General features: G+C 33.5%; 1 protein-coding gene across 4 annotated transcripts in view; it reads right to left on the bottom strand.

Moving 5' to 3' along the window:
* Nucleotides 1-27,312, bottom strand: part of LOC106622153 (uncharacterized) — a 737,325-nt gene that overhangs the window by 515,450 nt on the left and 194,563 nt on the right. For all 4 annotated transcript variants that reach the window (XM_070112913.1, XM_070112916.1, XM_070112915.1 and 1 more), the window contains exon 10: nucleotides 14,983-15,294. In XM_070112913.1, the coding sequence (XP_069969014.1) occupies nucleotides 14,983-15,294 (312 nt within the window). The remainder of the gene's footprint in view (nucleotides 1-14,982; nucleotides 15,295-27,312) is intronic.

The raw sequence follows: 27,312 nt of genomic DNA, 5'->3' as shown, positions 1-27,312 counted from the left end.
TAGGTTAAATGAATATATCTCCCAAACCTTTCAACTTATATAAAATGACATATCTTCGGAACTACTTGGCCTATTTGAACCATACATACTTCCCATATAAAACAAATTTGAAATAACACCTGATTCCTTCACTTTGCAGTATACAAATCAAGAACCAAGTATAAAACTTTGAATAGTGACCTGAAAGTTTTTTATGTTATGCCCAAAAACTGTCGAAATCGGACTATAAATTTTCAAGCCCCCACATACCGAATATGTGGACCCAGTGGGTACGGCTGACTTTATGCCGGAAATATCTGTCGAATATGTTATTGAAATTCGGAGAAAATGTTTCTTTGATAATAATGTACGCTTGTGTCAAAAATTGTTTGAATCGGATCAATACTTCTCTTAGCCCCTATATAGCTAATATAAAGATTTTCGAACTTTCAATTGACTTTATACCACATAAGTATATTTGAGCCTAAAATGCATCAAATCGGGAGAGAACTTTCCTTAACGAAATATAACTTATATTTAGGATTTTGAAACGTCTGATTTTACTCCATATATATATTTATATTTATGTAAGTATTTATAAAATTGCTTGAAAATAAGTTCTCAAGTATACCTGAGCAATGGCAACAATTGAATAGTGATTTCCGACTTTCCGTCTGACTTTGAACCGTTTAGGTTGGTCAAAATGTGTGATTAGTTAATCAAATTAAGCACAATTAATCACATTTTCTTATTATTATTATTGGAATAAAATTAATTTGGTTCAGACCCAACGCGGACAGTTTTTTGAAAAACTCATTAAAACATGACCGTTTGCAAATCGATACGATACGATATAGTCATCGAAAGCTTTCCACGAAGCGCACGGTAAATTGAAACCTCCTAAAACAATTATTGATTCTGCAAATAATGCTTATTTGCCATTGAGGTAGCACTATTTATTTAAAAGATATGCTGCATATATACAGGTAAGTGCGAATGGGGTGGTATAGAAGATAGAGTTAAATAAGTAAAGCAAATATTAACGTAGACTCTAATACATTTAAATTCAAATGAGTCGATTCCTGGAACGAGAACATCTTCGGATGGGATAGAGGAATGTACGGCAAATAGAACACCTCTTCCGATTCAGGTCCGTCGATCACATATAAATATTTGAAATTCGCTGTTTAAAATCTCATCATCAGAAATGTGAGGTTTTATTTAACCTTGTTTCTGTAAATCCAATTATATGGAAATTAAAAATGGAACTGTTTAAGTACAAGTCGGTTAATTTTGTATTAGGAACTCTTATACTTTCATAATAAATTCTTAGCGAATTCTTGCCAATCAGTTTTTTTATATCGGTGGTTGCTTGTGGTAATTTCACAATGTTTTTGTCAGTATGAATTCTAAGTTTAGGCTTAAATTCGCGTACAAAAGCCCCGGGAGGCCAGAATGAGCTATCTGAGATCTTTTTAAAGGTTTAAAGAGAAACGTCTATTTTAAACGATGATATTCTTCTGAAGAGTAAGAACTGAATGTAAATTTACGGATATTGATATCATCGATTTTTAAACGCGACGAAAGTAAAACATAATGTCCTTCACCCAGGTATCCTTGGTAAGTCTAGAAATAAATATAGAAGTTTTAGATGGAATAACCACCAAATTTTTAACAAGTGTTACTAAGTAATTGGGTTAGCCTCTGGAATTGTGAGACTTTTATTACTATTAGGTAGAGCTTTTGGGGAATTAAGATCTGTGGAAGTTGACGGAGGACAAAGAGAAGAGAGATATATAAAGTCAATTGTAGGAGACGTACTCCTTTGTACAGAAGAACTAATTATTACTTCATCGGATGGACCTTTATGCTTAGGAGCAGGTTTTGAGGAGAGTCATTTACACACTTAAAAGATTTCAATCGATCTACAATTTACCAACGCATTCCCTCAGAGTCGAAAATAGAATTTAAAATTCTACCTGTCAGTCCAGTACATTTAATATGGGCAATCCCATCACAAATTCAGCATGAAACGTAGTGATCTGACTCTTATGTAATGTTACAGTTGGGGATGTAACACGACATACTAAACAACAAAGAAGATTAAAAAAAGATAAAATATAAAAGTAAGTAAGAACAAGTAAGGAAGGGCTAAGTTCGGATGTAACCGAACATTTTATACTCCCGCAAAGTCAAATGGTATACTCGTTTTAGATTTCTTTGTGGATCTTGCCGCCTTGTTCTATGTTGACCGATATTTTCGGTAAAAAGTCAGCTATAGGCACTGGGGTCAACATATTAATTACCTAGGGGCTTGAACAGTTTTGACTCGATTTAGATAATTTTTGCTCACAAGGTGGCATACTTCAAACGCATTATTCACGCAAAGTTTTACCCCGATATAATCATTGTTACCTGATTTGCATAGTGGAAAGTGAAAGAATCAGATGGAATTGAAAAAGGTGTTATATGGGAAATAGGCGTGGTTGTAGTACGATTTCGCCCATTTTCGCACTATGACATAGAAACATTAAAAGAACGTTACGCACCGAATTTGGTTGAATTCGGTTAAGCAGATCTCAAGATATGGGTTTTCACCTAAAAGTGAGCTGTGCCACGCCCACTGTCTAATTTTGAACGCGGTTCCTATAAAGTCATCTTATACCATGTCAGAGATAAAATTTAATGTCTCTGGCGTGTTCAGTGCTTGATTTATCGCGCTTTTAGTAGTTTTTAACAGTACCGTTATATGGGGAGTGGGCGGAGTTGCCACCCGATTTCAACTATTTTCACACCGTCAATAGAAGTGCTAAAAACATTTGCTTCCAGTGAATTTTGTTATTATAGCATTAGCGGTTTAGGAGATATGCACATTAAACCTATTAGAGGCGGGGCCACGCCCACTTTTTAAAAAAAGTTTTAACTGCAGATGCCCCTCCTTAATGTGATCCTGTGTACCAAATAACAGTCTTGTATCTTATTGCGGAGCTTAGTTATGGCAAGTTATTTGTTTTTGATTAATGGCGTTTGGTGGGCGTGGCAGTGGTCCGATTACGCCCATCTGCAATACCAACCGTTTCACGGTACCATGAAACATGTCTACCAAGTTTCATAAAGATATCTCAATTTTTACTCAAGTTAGAGCTTGCACGGTCGGACGGACGGACAAACGGACGGACGGACAGACGGACGGACGGACAGACGGACGGACGGACAGACAGTCACCCGGATTTCAACTCGTCTCTTCATCCTGATCATTTATATATATATAACCCTATATCTAACTCGATTAATTTTAGGTGATACAAACAACCGTTAGGTGAACAAAACTATTATACTCTGTAGCAACAGGTTGCGAGAGTATAAAAATTCTAACAGATATATAATAAACAGGTTTTTTAATAAAATATTAATAATAATAAACACAATTAAAAACGAACGTGAAAAAAATAACAATCTTTATATTAGGTATATGGGGGCTAAGAGAAGTATTGATTCGATTCAACCCCTTTTTGACATAAGGGTATATTTTTATCAAAGAAAATTTTTCTCCAAATTAACAATTATTTTTTTTTACCAAGGTTAAAACCAAGTTTAAAACCAAGACAGTTTGAAATAACAATATAGATGAGATAAATAAAGAGAGAAAATAAAATAAAACAAAGCATAAAATAAAGCAAAATGAAACCAAAGCTGACCCGGCACCAAAATTCGAATATTTAAATTTGAACTTAAACTTAAGAGCATATACTTAGCTTGCAATTCAAAATCAAATCACAAAATATTTATTAAATCAAGAAATAAATTTCAATAAAAAATATTAATAGTGAAGATTTTCGTAAAATTAAAAATAAAAAAAACTCACAGCCAAAAAATTACAGCTTTACAGCTTTACGATCTTGCCTCAACACAGGAGATGTAATAAAATAGTGTATATAACCCTCAAAATCAATAAATTAGGAGAGATCGAATCCGCAAGTTAAGCTATACAATATGTTTGAAGTGGTGGGACAGAATTATCTTCAGATAGTGAAGAGTATTTCATTTACAGTCCGTCGGTGCAAGAAAATGCGCACTTTTTCTAACCCTGACTTGACTCTTTGGATGAACGGAACGAGCTTTCATTCCAAAATGTAGCGGGCTATAACGAAACTGCTGTTGACAGGATAAAACTTAAGCCAGGCGGATAAGGGTATGACGCCCACCCGTTTGATTTTCGAGATTAGTTTGCATAAATTTTTAAATTCATACACCAGAACCCTAATAGGTTTAATGTATATATCTCCCAAATCATTCAAGCTATATCACACAAATTTACACAGGACAAATCTTTTTAACACCTCTTACAACAGTGTTATTATTAAATCATCAATATTCTGGGTAACGTTTTGCACATCAACTCAATGTATTAAATTTAGCCTCTTCGCTTGAGTTAATACGAAATGAATATTAAACCAAAACAAAACTTTACATTTAGAGAATTCACAAGCTTTGTCTTATGTATTATGCCGTATTTCAGTAGTCTTAAAATAGACGACATTTGTGAGCACCCCTTAATCGTTGTATGTCATATTGTGTAATATTTCTACACTTCACCAGCTGGTAGTGAAAAATTAAGAATACAAAAATGCCATGAAAAAGTGACAAAAATAAAATTAAAGCTTCTTTATGGGAAAACTTTCTTTATATTGAAACGACGCCGTTTTGGTTTACACTGCAATAAAATCATTTCAAACCACAGAAACAACAAATTATTTTTATATTTCACTTTTCTTCAACTCAATTTTTCTGAATATCGTGGCTTTCTTCCATATTATTAAAGAAATTAATGAAATTTATTATATTTTAACTTAAACGTCAACAATAAAAAAAAGTAAACAGATACAGCTAATAGAATAGCACACTCAAAAAACATACCTCGCCGAGTTGTATTGGTCGTATTTAAGTTTTGTATGGGAAACAACAACAGTGTTGATATGACAGTCATAAAAAGATAATACAATATGACGATATGACACTATATGACACCTTGTGAATACCGTAATTGTGTTATATAGGTGTGTCTAAAAGTAACGTTACATTATTTATTTCTGCATATTATGTTTATTATTTATATATGTTTATGAGAAAAATATATATTTAAAGTAATTTTTGTGAAATTGAAGGAATTCAAAATTAATCATCTAAAGCGAAAAAAATATGAGACCAAGATCATGTTTTTTAATAAAGAAGTAAAAACTCGTGAAAAGTTGACTAAAAACTGGTTTTGGATTTTTTTTTTAATATGAATTGCTGTAGGCGTCGAGGCATTGCCCAAATTAATCTATTTATTGTTTTTTGATCAATTTTTATCCAGTCTTGGTTTAATTTCAGAAACTTTTGATACTATCAAACTGCATTCTATTCTCAAATATAGGTTGAGAAAGAATTGCCCAATGTTCCCAATAGGATTGAGATTTGGACTGCAAACAGGCCGGTCCAGTACGGCTTCATTTTTAATCGCAAATATTCCGTGCTGAAATATCCAATTTTCCTTATGAATATCATCACCAAAACATAAAAGTACTTCGTTCAGAAGATCGATGTTAGGTGCGCGACAAAATGATAAGGTCCCTTTGTAGTTAGTACAGTACAAGCAAATGGTAATTTCTTGAAAGTTGTAACCATGTTAAAAAAGATTCTATATCTAAATGAAAAAAAAAATGGTTTGGGACGTGGAAAGGTACCATAAGATTTACAAAAAAGTGCGTTTATTTAAATTAAGTGCACAATACATTAAGACAAATGCTAAAGTCAGTAGTTTGCTAATGAAAATTTTTAAATTATTTTTAATTTATTAAATTTTCAATTGTTTTATAAATTCTGTATAGAATTTATTAGATTTTGCAAAACGTCAGAGCGAATTTGTCGCCAAATGTTACAAATTCCCACTTTTAGATCTTCAATTGATCCGTACTGTTTATATTCGGCATACACTTGGCGTACAAGCAGTCGCCATAAGTTATCCATAACATATAAATCGTGGAGAAGTTGTGCTCTTCAAACCTGCTTTATGCATCCACTTACATAAATTGTGCGTTATCTTGAAAAATGAAATTTTTGTCGGAGTTTTTAGCCAAATAAGGCAGCAAACCGTCAGAGAGAACACTCTGATAATCTAGGCTTTACATCCGCTTTGATAGAAAGTGGAGTTCTAAGGTACCACTGGAGCTAAAAGCACCCCACACCATCAACAAACCTCCACCGAAATTCCACTTCGAAAAGCACATTGGTTCTTTCCATAAATGTCTCCAATAACAGTTAAACCGTCTGGTCCACCAATACTAAATTTTTCTCATAAGAAAAAAATATATGAAAAACAAGTGAGAAAGAGCTAAGTTCGAATGTTACCGAACATTTTATACTCTCTCAAAGGCACACGGTATACTCGTATGAGATTTCTTTATATATTTTGTTGGATTAGCATAGTAAAATGTGAAAGAATCATATGGAATTTAAAATGGTGATATATGGGAACTAGGCGTGGTTGTAATCCGATCTCCCATTTTCGCACTATAACATAGATATATGAGAAGAATGTTACCTGCCGAATTTGGTTGAAAGTAGTTTTTAACAGTACCGTTATATAGGGACTGGGCGGGGTTGTCAGCCAATTTCACTCTGTTTTCACACTGTCAATAGGGGTGCTAAAAACATTTGTTCTCAGTGAATTTTGCTATTATAACTTTAGCGGTTTAATAGATATGCACATTAAACATAATAGGGGGCGGGACCACGCTCACTTAAAAAAAAAACTTTAAACTGCAGATGCCCTTCCCTAATGTGATTCTGTATACCAAATAACAGTCTTGTATCTTTTTTTAGAGCTTAGTTATGGCAAGTTATTTGTTTTTGATTAGTTACGTTTTGTGGCCGTAGCAGTGGTCCGATAACGCCCATTGGCTATACTAACCGTTTTACGGTACCAAGAAATATGTACACCAAGGTTCATAAAGATATTATGTATAAATGTTTACTCACATTATAACTTGCACAGACAGACGGAGAGACGGACGGACGGACAGTCAGTCACCCATATATCTAACTCGATTAGTTTAAGGTTATTCAATAAACCGTTAGGTGAACAAAACTATTATACTCTGTTGCAACATGTTGCCAGTATTCGGCATAAAACTGGTTAGAAAAACGAAAATCATTATATGTAATATATGGGAGTTGGGGGTAGTATCGACCTGATTTTATTTTTTTTAGCCAATACCACATACTAATAAAAGGGATTGATTAAAGTTCCTCACATACCATCACCAATCTATATGAAGTAAAGTCAGCCGGATGTTCGAAAAGTCTGATATTATTTAAACAGGGGCTAGGTCAACTTTTCACCCGCTTTGTTCCATTTTAGGTACAAATATACAATGCTATTAGTAAAATATGGTCTCATATTTTCATTGAAATGTATATTTTGAAGCAAACATAAAACGCATAACTCACATTGGAAGATATATGTATAAAGTCACTCGGAAGTTCGAAAGTCTTTCTATTAGTTATAAATAGGCTAAGGAAAGTATTGACCCGATTCAACCCATTTTTGACATTTAGGCATACTATTATCAGGAAAGGATTCTCTCCGAATTTCAATTATATACCTTACATATTGACCGATATTTTCGGTATAAAGGGAACTATGAGCTGAGGTCCAGATATTCGGTACCTAGGGCTTGAACAGTTATGGTTCGATTTGAACAGTTTTTGGTCATAAGGTGGCCCATTTCAAAAGCTCTATTCGTGCAAAGTTTTGTCTGGTTCTATTGGTTGGTGCTTTATATGTATACCGGAATGTGAAAGAACTAGATGTATTTTAAAATTGGGTTATATGGGAAGTTGGCGTGGTTGTAGTCCGATTTCGCCCATTTTCATGCTGTAATTTAGAAATATGAAGCGAATATTATGTATCGAATTTGGTAGAAATCTTTCGAATGGGTTCCGAGACATGCGATTTCATCTAAAAGTGGGCGGTGTCACGCCCATTGTCCCCAATTTTCCCCAATTTTGATACCGGCTCCTATAAAGCTCTCTTGTGCAGTCCTGGACGTAAAATTTATCGTCTCTGACGCATTTAGTTATTGATTTATCACCCTTTTAGTAGTTTTAAATATATAACCGTTATAATAATAATAACCCAACGATTACCCTCCTCCCGCCCAACCGACGTGAGGGGCGCAAGCCGTATACGTGTGGAATTATCCGAGTCAGAAAAGACAAGAGAGTTTTTTAAGTGTTGAGATCTAAAACTGCTCAGCTACAGAAACAAAAATTTCAACAGCTAAGATTTATAGTTACAATATAATAAATTGTTACATTTTCATTTATTAAGAGAAAACAATAAAGTCTTTTTAATTTTGAAAAGTGAGTCAGATAAGTCAAATGTGCTGGAATGAGAATTAAAATCATGACATATACGGCGGAATGGCTCGTTTAGTTCAAAATTTTATCTACAGGATTCGAAAAGCGAACCGGGATATTAAATTTAATTTCAGACAGGAGAAAAGAACTGCAAACTGTTCCATTCAAAGTTTTCACTAAGAATATTATGAATCATCGGAAATGCGCTAAAGCGAAAAGTAAGAATTGTTTTTGAACAGACTGTAACTTGTCAGATTGGATTTGGTAGCTGGGGTTCCATACAATATTCCAATATAGGTCTAATCAAAGTTGTATAAAGTGTTTTAGTAATATACGGATCTGTAAATTTTTTAGACCAACGTTTAACAAAACTGAGGAAACGTGCGGAATTAGCCGAGTCAGAAAAGGCAAGAGGGTTTTTTAAGAGTTGATATCTAAAATTGCTCAGCTACAGAAACAAAAATTTCAACAGCCAAGATCTAAAGTTACAATATAATAAATTGTTACATTTTCATTTATTAAGAGAAAACAATAAAGTCTTTTTAATTTTGAAAAGTGAGTCAGATAAGTCAAATGTGCTGGAATGAGAATTTAAATCATGACATATACGGCGAAATGGCTCGTTTAGTTCAAAATTTGATCTACAGGATTTTAGCAGTTAAGGTCTAAACTGCCTCGAAAAACGAACCGGGATATTAAATTTAATTTCAGACAGGAGAAAAGAACTGCAAACAGTTCCATTCAAAATGTTCACTAAGAATATTATGCCAAGCATTTCCCTACGACTAGAAAGTGTAGGTAGATTAATTAGTTTTAAACGACTAGTGTATGGAGGTAGACTTACCCAAGAATCCAATCGGAAATGCGCTAAGGCGAAAAGTAAAAATTGTTTTTGAACCGACTCTAACTTGTCAGAATGAATTTGATAGCTAGGGTTCCATACAACAGGGCCATATTCCAATATAGGTCTAACCAAAGTTGTATAAAGTGTTTTAGTAATATACGGATCTCTAAATTCTTTAGACCAACGTTAAAAAAACTGGGGACAGCTTTTGCTTTCAAGACCATGGTATCAATATGAATACTAAAATTAAGCTTAGAGTCCATATTAACTCCCTAATCAACATAGTTAAAAACTTGCTCCAGAATATGGTGTTTTATTACATAAGAAGAGTGGTGCACAGATATACGGGAAAAGCACATCATCTTACATTTATTGAGATTCAATGGCAAATCAATTCTATCACACAATGAAACCAAATTGTTTAAGTCTGTTTGCAACAGAAACCTTTCTTTCGTTGAAGTGTATGATTTAAAAAGCTTTACGTCGTCAGCGTATAATAAAATTGTTGAGAAATCTATTACTGAAGAGATATCGTTAATAAACAACAAGAACAGAATCGGTCCAAGATGACTACCTTGCGGAACACCTGAAGAAACATTAATTGTATCTGAAGGTGTATCCTCAAATATCACTCGTTGTGTTCTATTATAAAGATAGGAGATATCCATTGAAGGAATCTTGGCTGAAAGCCCAGCAGATTAAATTTATGTATGAGAATCGAGAGATTTACTTTATCGAAAGCTTTGCTGAAGTCTGTGTATATAACATCCGTATGCTTATGTTCCCTAAAACCCAATGATACATGGTTTACAAATTCAAGTAAGTTTGTTGTAGTCGAATTCCCTTTACGAAATTCATGCTAAGGTGAGGAAATTAACGGAGAAATCGCAAAGGTTATATGGTCAGTGATGATAGCTTCAAAAAGTTTAGGTATAACTGGTAGTTTTGCGATACCTCTAGTTTTCAATGTTGGATCTAAATCCACTTTTATGCAAAGGAATTATAAATGACTGTTTCCATATTGAAGGAAATATACCGTGTTTAAGAGAGGAATTAAATATCCTTGTCAAAGGCAAGTAAATATATTTGGCACTATTTTTTAGGAAGCATGAGAGTATCATGTCTGGGCCATAACTAAAAGATGGTTTTAACTTATTTAAATTAAGTAGGACGGCTTCTTCAGAAATAATTTGAGCGTTAATTAAAGTATTCGAACACAGCACGTGCTGGTAGGAAAAAGTTTTGGAAGAATTATTACAGTAGTTTGACTTGAAAAATTCTGCAAACATATTGGGTATAATATCATTGTCACTTGAAATGATAGATTTGAATTTCATCGCGGACGGAAATTTGGAAATCCTGCGTTTGGAGTTGACGAAATCATAAAACGATTATGGATTACTTACAATATTCTTTTTTACTTTATTTAGGTAATTATTATAACATTTTTTGTTTAGGTCAAAATATTGTCGACGCAATAGAGAATATTTAGAATAGTCGACAAGTGAACCGGTTTATTTTAAATGTTTAAAAGCTCGAGTTTTTCTGTTTTTCAATTTATATAACTCTTTCGAAAACCACGGACTTATACTTTTGCTTTATTAACAATTACTATTGGAACATGCTTTTCAAATAATTTCGTAATAATGTTATTAAAATGAGAGACACTCAATTCAATGCCACCATTATAATTAGGCCATGTTATTGTAGAAAGTTCTGTATTTAACTTTTTAAAATTAGCTTTTGCAAAGTTAAACCGAGTACAGAAGCACGAAGTTTGATAATTATTATCCCGTACATTGCCTGAGATTTCGACAGATATTTCCAAAGCAGGATGATATGAGTCCTCTGGTAGAACAAGAGGATTACTCTGAATAACGGAACACTTTGAAGAGGTATCAACGTATACTAAATCTAAGCATTTACCAAGTTTATTCGGAATCAAATTAATTTGGTTCAGACCCAACTCGGACATTTTTTCGAAAAACTCAATAAAACATGACCGATTGCAAATCGGCACGGTTTGGCATCGAAAGGTTTCCACGAAGCACACGGTAAACTGAAATCACCTAATACAATTATTGAATCTGCATTATTTGCCATCGAGGTAGCACTATTTATTAAAGAAGCATGCTGCATATATACAGATAAGTCCGAGTGGGGTGGTATATAAGGTAGGGTTAAATAAATAAAGCAACTATTAACGTAGACTCTAATACATTTAAATTCAAATGAGTCGGTCCCTGAAACAAGAACATTTTCAGTCGGGATAGAGGAATGCATGGCAAATAGAACGCCTCTACCAAATCTGTTCAGTCGATCACATCTAAAAATTTGAAATTCGCTGTTTAAAATCTCATTATCAGAAATGTGAGGTTTTAACCTTGTTTCTGTAAATCCAATTATATGGAAATTAAAATTGAAACTGTTTAAATACAAGTTGGTTAATTTTGTATTAAGACCTCTAACATTTTGATAATAAATGCTTAGCGAATTTATACCAATCAGTTTTTTTATATCGGTGGTTGCTTTTGGTAATTTAACAATGTTTTCCTCAGTTTGACTTCTAAGTTTAGGTTTAAATTCGCGTACAAAAGCCCCAGTGGCCAGACTGAACTATCTAAGATCTTTTTGAATGTTTCAAGAGATACGTCTATTTTAAACGATGATATACTTCTATCATATTTGAAGTTAAATTTACGGATATTGATATTATCGATTTATAAACGTAACGAAATGTAAGATTTAATGTCCTCCACCAAGGTATCTTTGGCAAGTCTAGAAATAAATATAGACTTTTTAGGTGGAATAACTATCATATTATTAACTGATGCTACTATATTATTAGGGGGAGCCTCTGGAATTGTGAGACACTTATTACTATTAGATAGAGCTTTTGGGGAATTGAGCCCTTTGGAAGTTGACGGCTTATCACCTTGAGGGCAAGGAGAAGAGAGATTTATTAGGTCATTGGGAGAAGACGTTCTTTTCTGTAAAGAAGAACTAAGTGTTACTTCATCGGAAGAACGTTTACGCTTAGGAGTAGGTTTAGAGGATTCGTGAGAATCATTCAGGCACTTAAAAGATTTGAACAATTTTTCATAGTACCAAATGTTTCAGTGAGGGTTACAAGATCACGGCCGATTTCGTTAAAGCCATTGCGTGTCTCCCTATAAACTTTAAATAGATCGATTTCAATAGATCTACAATTTAAACAAGCCCAATACAATCCCTTATAGTCGAGAATGGAATCTAAGATTCTACCTGTCAGTCCAGCACATTTAATATGCGCAAGCCCATCACAAAGTCAGCATGAAACGTAGCGATCTGACTCGCCTTTAATGTTACAATTGGGGAAGTTACAAGACATAATAAACAACAAGATTGAAGATCAAATAAAAGAGTAAGTAGAAAAAAATTTAATAGATATATAATAAATTAGTGTGTTAATAAAATATTAATAATAATAAATTCATTAAGAATAAACGAAAAAATAATAGCAATTTTTTTATCAAAGTTTAAAACCAAGACAGTTTGAAAAGCAATATAGCGAGCAGTTTTAGAAGCACTGGAACAAATAAAAAGCTAAATGCAATACAGTGAATAAAGAAGTAAATAAGATAAATAAAGAGATAAAATTTAATGAAATAAAACAAAATGAAACAAAAAGCAGACTCGGCACCAAAAATTCAAAAGTTTCAACTTTTTAATACTGCACAAAATTTAGGAACATTTGATACTTATCTTGCAACTGAGAGTTAAATCACTAAAAATGGTATTAAAATAGTAAAAATAAATCAATTAAACTTGAAGAATTTTGTAAAATAAAAACAGAAAAGTACACAGCCAAAAAATTACAGCTTAAGGGCTTGAAGTGTTGCCGCCTTATGTGGGGAGTGAGCGGGTTGTCATCCGATTTCACCTATTTTCACACTATCATCAGAAGGGTTAAAATAATTTGTCTTGTGAAAATTTAGTCAGTATAACTCTATTGGTTTAGAAGATATATACATTAAACTTGTTACGGGGCGGGGCCACTGCCACTGCCAAATTTTCAAACCGCAGGTACTCTTCCTTGCTGTGATTAGTTGTGCCAAATTTTAGTTCGGTGTCTTAATTTATAGCTTAGTTATGGATTAATGGCGTTTTGTGTCTATGAACTCTTCTTTACTAGTTTGCTCGTCATCCTGATCATTACTACATACATAAACTTATATCTTTCTCGATTAGTTTTAGGTGATAGAAACAACCGTTTGGTGAACAAAACTATTATATTCTGTAGCACCATGTTGCAAGAATTTAAAAATTATATTAAAATCACAGGGTCACCAAAGGAGGGCGTTAGTGTAGGCACGTTTTTACTGCTCGCGAATTATTTGTCATTAAAACGAAACGAAAGGCGTACACAATAAAATGTCAAACTAGCAGGTAGAATTACCATGCGTAGTAAAATTACGATTAAATCTGAAATGAGTGGAGTTGCTGCCATAAGTTGATACAGTAGCGGATTTATAAATTTGTCGCCTGAAGATTAATCAACTTTGCCGCCTCTAAATTTTGATACTTTAGTCCACCATCATGTCAGATATCGCACTACTATAGCATGTAGTTGCCATACAAACTAACCGATCAAAACCAAGTTCTTGTATGAAATTTTTTGTATATTTGAAGCATGTTCCGGTGCAGCCGAATTTAACGTTTTTTCTTGTTATACCCTGAACAGGGTATGTTAAGTGTGCCACGAAGTTTGTAACACAAAGAAGGAAACGCCGCAGACCCTATAAAATGTATACTTAAATGATCAGTATGATGAGCTGAGTTGAGTCCGTCTGTCTGTCTATCCGTCTGTCGGTATATACGCGATCTAGGCTCTCAGTTTTTGAGATATCGATCCTAAATTTAGCATATATCCTTTTCCCACCAAGAAACTGCTCATTTGTCGAAATGGTCCATATCGGATATAGCATATAGCTGCCATACAAACTGACCGATCAGAATCAAGTGCTTGCATGGAAAACTTTTTCATTTGACGAAATTTAAAACGGATCATTATCTAAGGCAATTATAGGGTCTCTGAAGAAATTGTTCAGATCGAATAATTATAGCATATTGCTGTCATACAAGCTGAACGATCGGAATCAAGTTCTTCTAAGGAACCTTTTGTACTTGTGAAGGGTATTATAGCTTCGGTGGAACCGTTTGTTTTTCTTTTACTTCTCTAAACATAAAAAAAAACTGTATGAGCGAAATCTGCCGCTCTTCAAAATTTGCCGACCTAGGCCTGTTGGTAAATCCGCCACTGAGTTGATATATACCAAATTTGATTTTAATTAGTTCGGTTTCTTTGAATAATGCATGTTGTAGTGTTTCGCAACACTTTTTAATATAAAGTTTTGCAACGCCTGAAAGTATTTCTACCAACTTAGCCCTTCCTTACTTGTTAGACTTGAGAGGGTAAGGTAAGACCAGAAAGTTTCGGGAAATTGTAAAACGAAAAATTTTTAATCACCAAATTAAATTCACTATTTGTGCAAATTATTTCATGATCAATATGTAACACAATTTTTTTTTATAGATATCTTGAAAAAAATTATGTATAGGTATGTTGTTAGCAGTGACTTGACAATCAAGATGCAATTACAACATCGAATGCATCCAGACAGCATCAAATTTTATATTTTCTTAGATTATACATACAAAATATTCTACATATTCACATCTTTATATCATAGAGAAAATAACAGGAAATATTTTACCGTCGCATTTAAATTTCCGGCGTTTATTGTATGTATCCTGCATTAATGGCAACAGAAAGGTAATGGTATCTCCAATAAATGGTAGTAAGGGTCTCATAACGTTTGATCTGGCAGCAGTACATGGTATACCACAATTACTGATTGATATTAAGAAAATGTGAAGAACCAAACTTTCGCTGATGACGTCGACTGAAATTTGAAGAATATCTTTGGTAGTGGTATCTGTAACAATTCGTGCTATTTTGACTTTAAATGAGTTTTGAAAAATAATATCGTTTTCTCGGAATGGCATCTTTAATTTTATATTGTAAGCTGTAAAATTAAACAAATTTATTAATATTTAATATTAAATAGGAATGTTAAATATTAATTAACTAATAAAAGTTTTCGGCAAAGAAATCAAATGGTCCAATACACTGATAATTCTTTTGATAGGGTAAATAGTAAAGGTGTGTGAAATATTACGATTCACCTTACGATCCATATCACACAGTACCGAAATACATTGATATTAGCGAAATATTCTCGCTCAATTTTCTTAAAATATCTTCTTCGTTATCCAATATTTAGTAAAAGTAAAAGAAGGTGAAATCGGAAGATAACAATCAGAGCCTTTAAGGTATTCCGTCTAGCGAATAAAACTTCATGGCTTAAATTTAATGAGAATATTTTCCCGACCGAAATGTGTTCTTGTGTTAAAAATAAGTGAAATCGTTCTTGTATCTAAAATAGATAAAATTCATTCAATGCTCCGAACCCCCTTATATCTAATGTAAAACCTTCAAACTTTCGGTTGACCTTGTATCGAATAAATCGGTCAATATGTAATCTTATTTTAGCAAAATTAAATGAAAAATATACGTTCATCGAAGGTACTAAAGCTTAATTTCGAAAATGTATAAACATATCTTCTATTATGCCAGCTTCCATATACTAAATACAATGATTTTCGTTATTCTAGTATACTTGAGACAGAGAACGTTTATAAATAGAGAAGGGGCAAATGTTTGCTGTACTAAAATGAAAATTATTAAAAGGGAACTACACCATTCTAAGAAGAAACCAAGCAAATTTTCCCCACCTTAGAAGGAAAGGGCAAATGCATGCATGCGCAGATGTTCTTTGGCGTGGATATTAAGGAAATTTAAAATAACAAAAAGAAATAACAGAAATTGAAGAACATTTATATAATGAGGGTTTTTTCTTTAAAATTGCTAAATTAAATTTAATAAAAAAGGTTTATAAAAATTAAAAAAGGAATAAAACTATATCTGTGATAAGATTTGAATTCAGGCAAGATCTTTGATGGAGCTGTGCTAAACAAGTAGCACCAAAAACACCATACATATATCTACATTAGGCAAAAAAGTCTGTGTACAATAGACTGCTTTTTTTTTGAACTATTTTTTTTTTAAGTCCCATGGTGAAAATTTGTTGGAAATACCATAACAAAAAATTCCCTAAAAATTTGAGACTTTAATTTTAATATTAAGACCTAGACCAAGGCCTGTAAAGATTTCCCATATAAAATACATGATTTTTTTCCTTTTTAATTTTATAACTCAGCGGCATTTGATGGGATTATCTCACCCATCATTAGGTATTCCTCAGAATTGAATGCTCTACAAAAGTCTCCACTGCGGTAAAATTATAACTTGCACCTGCGGGGTAGTACGGCCCCCCAACCTAATTTTTCCATGAAATTCGCATTTTTTTGGATTTATCTCGTAAACAATACTAGCTACAGAAAACTTGTAGAAAATTTAATTTCCTACAAAAAAGTCTTTGACACCAAATCAATAATATTAATACCCTTTGAGATACAGAGATTTTAAGTTAAAGTGGTATGGAATTTTTAAGTTAAATTATTAAGAAAAAAAATCAAGTTTTACGTGTATTTTATATGGGAAATCTTTACAGGCCTTGGTCTAGTGCCTAATATTAAAATTAAAGTCCAAAATTTTTAGGGAATTTTTTTTTATGGTATTTCCAACAAATTTTCACCATGGAACTGAAAAAAAAATATAGTTCAAAAAAGCAAGCAGTCTAGTGTACAAGGTTCTAACAAATATAAATCGTTGGAAAAAATAATTTTATATCCTTTTTATTAAAACAAATTTATTTGATATTCATTAAAGGATATTAAACATGTAGTTTTATGAAAATAACAGTAATTAAATTTCCGACAACAACATTTAAACAAAGCAAAACATGCCGACGAATAAAAATCCATTATCTGCGTAAAGGATACAAAAGTCGAACAAAGATATTTTTCCAACGAATTTTTCCTACAATTTAAAAGGAAGTCAGATATCCCAAACGTTTTACTTGTAAAACGTTTTTTTTGGCATGAAATAGACAAGCTGAGAGGTTTCTGTCGAAGGGATGTGAGCCCATTCCTCTTGCAGCACATCCTTGATCATATGCGTAAAGGTAATTGTGCGTAGGCGGATTTTACGTTCCAGTGAATCCCACAGGTGCTTTTTGGGATTAAAATCTGGTGGTGTTTCAAGCTGCTTGGTAAGGTTGTAATGTAACCAAAGCTTAACTATGTCTATGCTGTATGCTTCGGGTCGTTATCCTTATTTTTAAGATATTAAGGTATGCATATTTTTTCATGGTGGACTCTATAACTTCCATACGGCCGACACCATTATTAGCTGTGCAACCGCATATCATTACTTCTTCACCACCGTACTCCACAGTATGCATCAAGATTTCCTTATCGAGTGCATTGTTCGTTTTTCGCCATTAAATCCTACGGCCTTTGATTCCAAAGATCCCAAACTTGTTTTCATTGGACAAATAACCTTCTGCCAAAACTCCCGGGGGCTTGTTTTAGTGCTCTTTCGCAAAAGTATTATGCACTTGCCTATTGACTGATGATATGAATGATTTCCTATCTGCGACTTGACGATTGGACCCTGTTTTGTTTTTAATTTTGCGAATCGTGTCAGTACAGAGGGATCAGGGATTTTGAGCGATTTTGGTTGCAGTAAGTCGGTGGTTTTGCTTCATATTTTCTGCTACATGGTTACGTGTTGCCCGTTATGCTAGTATCTTTGGCCGCTCTGAACAGGCCGAGATATAAAAAAGCAGGCATGTTTGTAATTTTTTATTATTTTTTTTATGGAAGAAAATATACCAAATTGAATAACAAACTAAATAAAACAAAAACCGTTAAAAATTTGTACTTGCACGAAAATAAGTAAAACTATAACACTCCGACACTTTTACTCTTGGTATTTACGCGAAAAGTTCCCACTTAACTACTTGTATGCAAACTTTTTCTGCGCTGCAAAATAACAACTTTCTGTAAATTTATCCATAAAACTATGGTATCAGATTTTCACTGCTTTAAATTTTGTGGGATTATGCAACATACTAGTAGAAAAGCACTTAATGTAATTTTATTCTAAAATTTAGTATATTAAAGATATATAAAATACTAATTTAATACAACTTAACGCAATAATAAGGGGCACCTGGGCTTAAACTCTTTAAAAAGTGGGCGCGGCCCCCCTAATGAGTTTAATGTAACGGGTTATCCAAGTAGAAGTTCCCTTTTCAGTAGCCTTTTTTTGACAGATCACGGAAGAGTCGTGTCAAGCTGTCAGGTTATTTTATTCAGTATTGTTGAGATTTTCATTGTGGAAAGACTTACGCCTTAACAACGATCAACAACACATCGTTCAACTTCATTACGAAATTCACGTTCTGTAAAGAGTGTGTTCCGCGCGAATTATGTATTTGCTGAATAGTAACTGTGGGTCTTCAGGAACAAACACTGAACTAACAACACAACTCTTTTCTTCTCCTTATCAAATCAGACTGGCTCTCGCATCAGATCGGCAATTCGCGCTTGCTGCACCGCCTTCTGTTCCGTACATTCCAGCAAGCTCAAAATATGCTGAGTCTGCTGTTTGATTCACATATTGGCGGATCATGCGATGTGGTGCAGTGCATGCCGTCGTTATACATAACTCCCCCAGAGCCACTCTGAGAAGTCTCCTGACTTCTTTTATTTATAATTTTAACACTGATTCAACATCCTCAAGTGTCTCATTAAATTTATTTTTTTTATTACTAAAACTTTCTTAATTACTCTTTATTTTACAATTTGTGCAATAAGAAGTTCCTTTCATCACAAGTGTGAATGAGATTTTCATTATGTGCGTTGTTCATTATTAAGGTGTCATCACTTATTTCTTGAATTAGTGTTCTATTATTATACATAAATTTCCAATCATCACTTATTTCTTGAATTAGTTTTCTATTATTATACATAAATTTCCAATCATCAGAAAAGATACAATTCTTCCTTATACACATAGTGTTCTTTATTTCTTATTACAACTAATCATCTCTTGATTTATTTACAAGTTTTGTTTATTTGGTAATGGTGCAATTAATTTTACATTTTCTTTAAAAAAAACTTCTTGGAATTTGTATAGCGAATATAATTGCTTCCTGTTTGTATGCCACAACTCCTATTTCGTCTAATTTCAGTTTATAGAAATCAATATCGAAAACATCTATTTCTTCTTAACACATCTATTACTTCTGTTAACATACCGGGATGTACCAAATTGTTTTTAGCGGCAGCTATATTTTCCTGAATTTCGTCAATTTTCCTTAAATTATACATTAGTTTGCTCATTTGATCGTTGTACAGAACCAATTTCCCTAGTTCTCTATTTTCCTTTTGTATCTGATTTAATTCTTTTAAAATTTTAATCCCGTCATTATACTCTCGCAACCTGTTGCTACAGAGTATAATAGTTTTGTTCACCCAACGGTTGTTTGTATCACCTAAAACTAATCGAGTTAGATATATGGTTATGTATATATAAATGACCAGCATAAAGAGACGAGTTGAAATCAGGGTGACTGTTTATCCGTCCGTTCGTCCGCCTGTGCAAGCTGTAACTTGAGTAAAAATTTAGATATCTTTATGAAATTTGGTACACATGTTTCTTGGTACCGTAAGACGGTTGGTATTGCAGATGGGCGCAATCGGACCACTGCAACGCGCACAAAACGCCATTAATCAAAAACAAATATTTTGCCATAACTAAGCTCCGCAATAAGATACAAGACTGTTATTTGGTACACAGGGTTACAGGGGCATCTGCATGTACAATTTTTTTTTTAAGTGGGCGCGGTCCCGCCCCCTAATAGGTTAAATGTGCATATCTCCTAAACCGCTAAACCTATAATAACCAAATTCACTGGAAGCAAATGTTCTTAGCACTTCTCTTGACGGTGTGAAGATAGGTGAAATCGGATGACAAGCCCGCCCACTCCCCATATAACGGTACAGTTAAAGAATACTAAAAGCGCGATAAACCAAGCACTAAACACGCCAGAGACATTAAATTTTACCTCTAGGATGATATGAGATGACTTTAAGGGAACCGCGTTCAAAATTAAACAGTGGGCGTGGTACAGCCCACTTTTAGGTGAAAACCCATATCTTGAGATCTGCTTAACCAATTTCAACAAAATGCGGTACATAACGTTATTTTCATAGTATTCCCCTCTATTACTTCTCGATGACTTATTATATCTTGTCTGGCTTCATCGTCCATTACCCCGAACAACCCTCTAATTAAATTAAACCCCTCTTATTTCTTTCCTCCTCCTTGGGTGTAATTAATCTAATTTTTACTTTGATTATTTTAATTTCATTCAAAGGAATGCCTCGTTACTTATTTCTGCCTGTCTTATATTTTCCTCCATTTCTTCTACCAAAATTATTAGCTCTTTTGGATGTATAAACAGCAGTATTGTATTTACTTCATTGACGATTTCTATTTCGCTGAGTTGAATCATGGTGTATCCCGCATATTCAATTATCGGTGCTACTTGGAGGAACGCTGTCACCAATTTCATGGTGGTCATCAGAAATGCTATTATTATCCACATGGTCTGAAAATACATTGGCAGACATTTTGTAGGTCACCATTATGTACTACAAGTATTATACTCAACCTCTCATCCTCTTCTTCGGTTCCTAACTTCTCTGCTTTAGCTAATTTAAGTGGCCTCTTTATGTTTGCTACATGAATGTTTTGCAGGGGGGTAATTCGGAAATACTGTTCGTTCTTGGGTCGTACTCGTTTGTAGTTTTTTATTGGCCCTGACGATCTAACTTCTTCTTAATCCTCTCTGTACCTATTTCTTTCTTGTATTATTGTATGTCTTGTTTCCCTTGGTCTATTTTTTTTTTAAATGGTTGGATCTATACTATTATTTGCGTTATTTGGTGTACATTTAACGGTTGAGTGATATATAGTAACCTATAACGATCTGTATCCTCATTTCTGTTGAGAGGCTTGGATCATCAATTTCTGTTAGTTTCTCTAACAAGCTTGAGTGCAGCCTCTCAATGTCTGCATTGCCTGTATGGGAATTTGGTTTTGTTAGGTGTACCTCTACTCCTTCTGCATTTAAGAACTGTATCAACTGTTCGGCCCTGAATTCATTGTCCATTATTATTTGTTTTAGTTTTTCAAATTTCGCGAAATGTTCAATTATAATAGCCTTCTTTGCCCTCCAATTTCTATCAGTTATATTGTATGCTGCCGCGAATTTTGTCAGTTTGTCAATAACTGTGACAAAAGAGTGCTTTTTGAAATGAAAAACGTCTACATGTATTATTTCGTTTTTATCTGTTGGTGTTTCTGTTAGTTTAAACTTTGGTCTTATTGGTTTCCTATCATATTTAACTCTTTGGCAATTTTCACAGTTATTTATTATTAACTGTTTGTGCTCGTTGAATTTGGGATAGTATATTTTGTCCTTAAGTGTATTGTAAGTTTCGTTTATTCCGCTAAGCATTGACTCATTACTACATATGGTAAAGTAAGATTTGCTTATGCAAATCTTCTTCTTTTTCTATTTCTGTTGCTCTTTTTGTACATTTGACAAATTTAAAATGATTATCATGTGAAAACATCGAAATCATTAATATCTAAATTTTATGATAATCAGATTCAGTGACTTCTGAGAATATGCCGACACATCCTTTTCCTTTAATGTTCCGACTAAACACCTCTTTTATTTTGTACTCTTCCTCCTTTGGCTTGATCTCTATCGTCTTTCTCCCATGGAGTCTCTGCATTTCAAGTTTTGGGCTGTGCATTAATATGATTTGAACTTTATGTTTATTCACTATTTCTTACTTGATTACAAAGTGTTCAAGGAGTTCTTCTTCTGCAGAATGTACTGTATCCGACATTTAAAAATTTGATTCATCGTCGTTCCAACCTGTTATTTAAGGCGAATTTCGAAGGCAATTCGACTTAGGAAGTCCGCTACTACGTTATCTTTACTCTTTACATACTCAATTTCATAATTGTACTCCTGGAGTTTTAGAAGCCACCTTTGATGGCGTGGTGCAAATTTTTTCCCTTTATACTTGTTATTTAGATACTTAATCTGGCAGTAATCAGTTACTATCTTAAATTTTGCTCCTCATATGTATGGTTTAAAATAAATCACTGCATACATGATTGCAAGGAATTCTTTGTCTGTCGTCGCATATTTCATATGTCATATTCAGGAAATTTTAAAATTGAATGTGATGAGATAAGGGTTTTTAAATTTTCAAAGCTGGCTATATATTGAGGATCTCTCGGATTTATTTTGTTATTTTTCTTTAAATATTTTATCATTGGGTAAACTATTCTAGAGTAATCTTTAATAAACTTTCTTTAATAGTCTGTGGTCCCAAAAAACCCTTTTAATTGCCCTTCTGTTGTTGGAATTGGTAATTTTTGTATGGCTAAATTTTTTTCCGGGTTGGGCTTTATGCCGTCTTTTGTCAAAACGTGGCCCAAAAATTCGGTTTCTCTTTTTGGATTTTTAGGTTATTTTCCTGAAGCTTTGAAAAAATTGTTCCTAGTGAATGTATGTGTTCTAGTGATGTAGAAAATATTAATATGTCATCTAGATACACTACACATATTTTATTAATTTGTTCCTTTAGGATGACGTTCACTAATCTCTGAAAAGTGGCTGGAGCATTTTTAAGCCAAAAAGGCATCCTGACGTATTCATACAGGCCTGCTGGAGTCACAAAAGCTTTGTTTTCTATATCCTTTTGTGCCATTAGGATCTGATGGTAACCTTTAGCTAGATTTATGGTGCTAAATTACTGTGCTTTGCTCAACTTATCTAAAATTCCATCAATATTTGGCAGAGGATATTTATCGTCAACAGTAATTTGATTTAACCTCCTGTAATGAACCATTAATCGAAATTTGTTCATACCGGAACTATCTAATTTCTTTGGCACAATTATTATTGGTGAGCTGTACTTGCTTCGACTTTTTCTAATTATTCCTTGCTTTTCAATTTCTTTAATTTGCCTTTCCGCCTCATCCGCATGTTTGGGGGGCCATCTATAAATTCGGGAATTAATTTGCTGATCCGTTGTTTTCTAATTTCATGAACAACGGTATTGGTGTTTGTCAGATTATCTCCTTCTTTATAAATTAGCTTTTCGTACTTTTTTAATAGTTTACTTATATTTTTATTTTTATCTGGGTTTAAATGGTCGAGTTGGATTTTACTAACTTTACTTTCTTTCAACGAATAAACTTGATACTGCATAATTTTCTTATGGAATGGAAGCTTGACACCATTTCTCAATGCCATTTCTTTGTTTTCAATGTTTATTGTTTTCACATTTTTAAATATAAAATCATTCCCCAGTATAAGGTCGTATGGCTTGTTAAATCCATATTTAACCATAGCATTCTTGCATTTTGAGAGTATCTAAATTCTAGTGGGCATGATGTCTTAACTCTTTCGTTCCTCGCCCTTATTTCACCATTCAGTGTATTAATTATTGTTTTATTTTTTTCTAAAACTGGAAAATTATACTTTTCGAAACTGGCTCTTTTCATTATGCTTATGGTAGAGCCTGGGTCTACTAATGCACACCATTTCTTATTAAATAGAGTGAGTGAAATTAAAATTTTATTTTCATTTTCCGAGGCTAATTGGTAAAAAATTCCTCGTTCTTATTTGTTTCCTCTGTTCTGCTCATAGTGTCAACCTCCATGTGTGTTGGGCCATTTGAGCGTCTTGATTACCGAGTGCCATTCTGTACAGGTTGCCATGCAGAATTACCGTAACCGTTATTACTACGATATTGATTATTTTGACCTGAATTTCCAGGATTAGTTTGTCTGTGGGGATTATTTGGGTCATAATTATTTTGCCTTGAAAAGTTTGTATTTCTTTGGGCGTATCGTCCCGAACTATTTTGTGAATAATAATTAATATTATTACGGGGATGTTGTATTGAATTACTTTGGAAACGATCAATATTTTGCTCACTACCATTTTGTCTCCTATAATTGTTTGTTATTTGAATATTCGGGCTTCTGTTACTATTAAACTTTCTAGTATTTTGAGAAAATGAATCCGATTTATATTTTTTGTTAAAAACATAGGGTTTGAATTTCCATCGTCCTGCCCTATGAATTGTGGATTGTATTTGTCATGTCTGTCCATGCCGTTATATTTCGTACCATATAGGCGAATGCTGCTGCTAATTGCTTCATCTTTTGTATAAGCATTCCTGTAAATATTTCTTTCATTATATTTCCTGACTCACTGAAAGCACAATATTCCGTAACATTATCAATTATTTAATTAAGCTCTACAAGTTGCCCAATCTTGAGGTGGGTTTGCTTGCAAAAAATTTTTTACTGAAAAACCAATTTTTAAGTCATAGATCACTCTAAAAACTATTTCTTCCTGTCCTATATAGTCCCTTCGTACTCTGTCAATAGCCTCAATGAAGGATGGCAATTTTTTTACATTTCCTTCGAAAGGAGCTAGATATTTTAAGTCCCTTTCGACTCTTTGCCTAAACGTTATATTTTGTTGTTGGGCGTTTTGTTGCAGCAATTGGGTAATGACGACTAAACAATCTTGTATATTTTGAGCCATCTTCACAGATTTTTATGTATAGATAGAATAGAATACAATAAATAAATGTACAATATCTTGTATATTTAACAATTCGTATTTTACCTCTCGTAAAAGTATGCTTCAAATTATTTTAATAATATTGTAAAATATAAATTAATATAAGCTTATAAAAGTATGCTTTGAATCTATAACATTCACTTGCCGCTTATTCTATTGTCAATGCTCTCCACGTACAACTGCTGCTGTTATTTTTATACCCTGAATAGGGTATATTAAGTTTGCCACGAAGTTTGTAACACCCAGAAGGAAACGTCGGAGACCCTATAAAATATATACATAAATGATCAGCATGATAAGCTGAGTTGATTTAGCCATGTCCGTCTGTCTGTATATATACAAACTAGTTCCTCACTTTTGAAGCTATCGATCTAAAATTGTGCACCTGTCCTTTTCTCAAAAAGAAGCTGCTCATTTGTCGGAACGGCCGTTTGTATGGAAAACTCTTTCATTTGACTAGGTATCTTCACGAAATTTGGCACGTATCATTATTTAAGGCAACAATGTAATCTCCGAAGAAATTATTCAGATCGGGTGACTATAGCATGTAGCTGCCATACAAACTGAACAATCGCAATGAAGTGCTTGTATGGAAAACTCGAGGTATCTTCACGAAATTTGGCACATATTATTATTTAAGGCATTTATTCAATCTCCGAAGAACTTGTATAGATCGGATGACTATAGCATATAGCTTCCATACAAGCTGAACAATCGGAATCAAGTGCTTGAATGGGAAACTCTTTAATTTGACGAGGTATCTTCACGAAATTCAGCACGGATTATTATTTAAAGCAATAATGTAATATCCGAAGAAATTATTTAGATCGGATGACTATAGCATATAGCTGCCATACAAACTGAACAATCGGAATGAAGTACTTGTATGGAAAACTCTTTCATTTGACGAGGTATCTTCACGAAACTTGGCATGGACTATTACTTAAGGCAATAATCTAATCGCGGAAGAAATTGTATAGATCGGATGACTATAGCATATAGCTGCCATATTAACTGAATGATCGGAGTAAAGTGCTTGCATGGAAGATTTGTTTATTTGACAAGGTATCTTCACGAAATTATGCACGAGTTATCGCTTAAGGCAACAAATTATTCTCCACAGAAATTGATCAGATCAGATCACTATATCATATAGCTACCATAAAAATTGAACGTTCGGAATCAAGTTCTTGTAAGGGGCTTTTGTATTTGTGAAGGGTATTATAGCTTCGGTGCAACCGAAGTTAACGTCTTTTCTTGTTTTGTATTGCTCTTACTGCAACTGTTGTTTATTACAAAACTCTTCTATTGGAGTTATTTTTTGGGTTTTTTTTTTTATATAGATATATATATATATATTTAATATGTCACTTTTTAAACGATTGTGTTCAGTTTTTAGATTTATCCAAAAATAAAAATTTAGTTTTTGAAAAAGTTCTATTAAGCTTTTACTTTTCTTGCACCTTTGCTATATTACAATTCGCTGAATTTGCGTTTAATGTTAAGTTATTGAATTGCTTGCTGCTGCATTAGAGAATGCAGCCTCCAATGCCGATATTTAAAATAATTATTAAATTAAAATTTTTTTGTAGCACTTGATTTTGCTTTTACTTAAACTATTTTTATTTATTATTATTTTTTTTTGTTTCCGAACTGGCCCGCGGAACGCCGACTGCGCCAATTATGTATTTGCTGAATAGTAACTGTGGTTCTTCAGGAACAAACACTGAACTAACAACACAACTGGTTTCTGCTCTTTAGCAAATCAGACTGCCACACGCATCAGATCGGCAACTCGAGCCTGCTGCTATGCCCGACTGTACTGCACATTCCAGCAAGCTCAAAATATGCTGAGTCCGCTGTTTGAGTCACGTATTGGCGGATCCTGCGATGTGGTGCAGTGCATGCCGTCGTTATACATAACTCGCGCTTCGCTCAACTTATGGTCAACATAATCGGCCAACTGAGCGTACTATTCTCAACACCATCACCCATCTTAAGGTCCAGCAATAAGTATTGGATATTATTCGACCGAATAGACCACGTCCAGCACGCAGTGAAGAAAATATACACAGTGTACACGAAAACCGTGGAAAGTCGATTCGGCGTCATCAAAAATTGGACTCAATAGATGGACCATCTAAGACTCAGCCCCGGCCACCATTTGAAAGAGATACTCTTAAAATAATGTTCTTCCAAAGAATGTTCTTTCGAATGATAGTAAACATTCCTTGTTAAATTTTAATTTTCTGTGTTTTTTCTTTAAAAAATTAAAATAAATTTCTATTATTTCTTTTTGTACTTGCGCATTTTCGATGTTTC

Source organism: Bactrocera oleae, chromosome 2 (assembly GCF_042242935.1).
Source record: "Bactrocera oleae isolate idBacOlea1 chromosome 2, idBacOlea1, whole genome shotgun sequence".
Classification (NCBI taxonomy): Eukaryota; Metazoa; Arthropoda; class Insecta; order Diptera; family Tephritidae; genus Bactrocera; species Bactrocera oleae.
The sequence above is the reverse complement of the archived record's forward strand: the minus strand, read 5'-3'. Positions and strand labels throughout refer to the sequence as shown.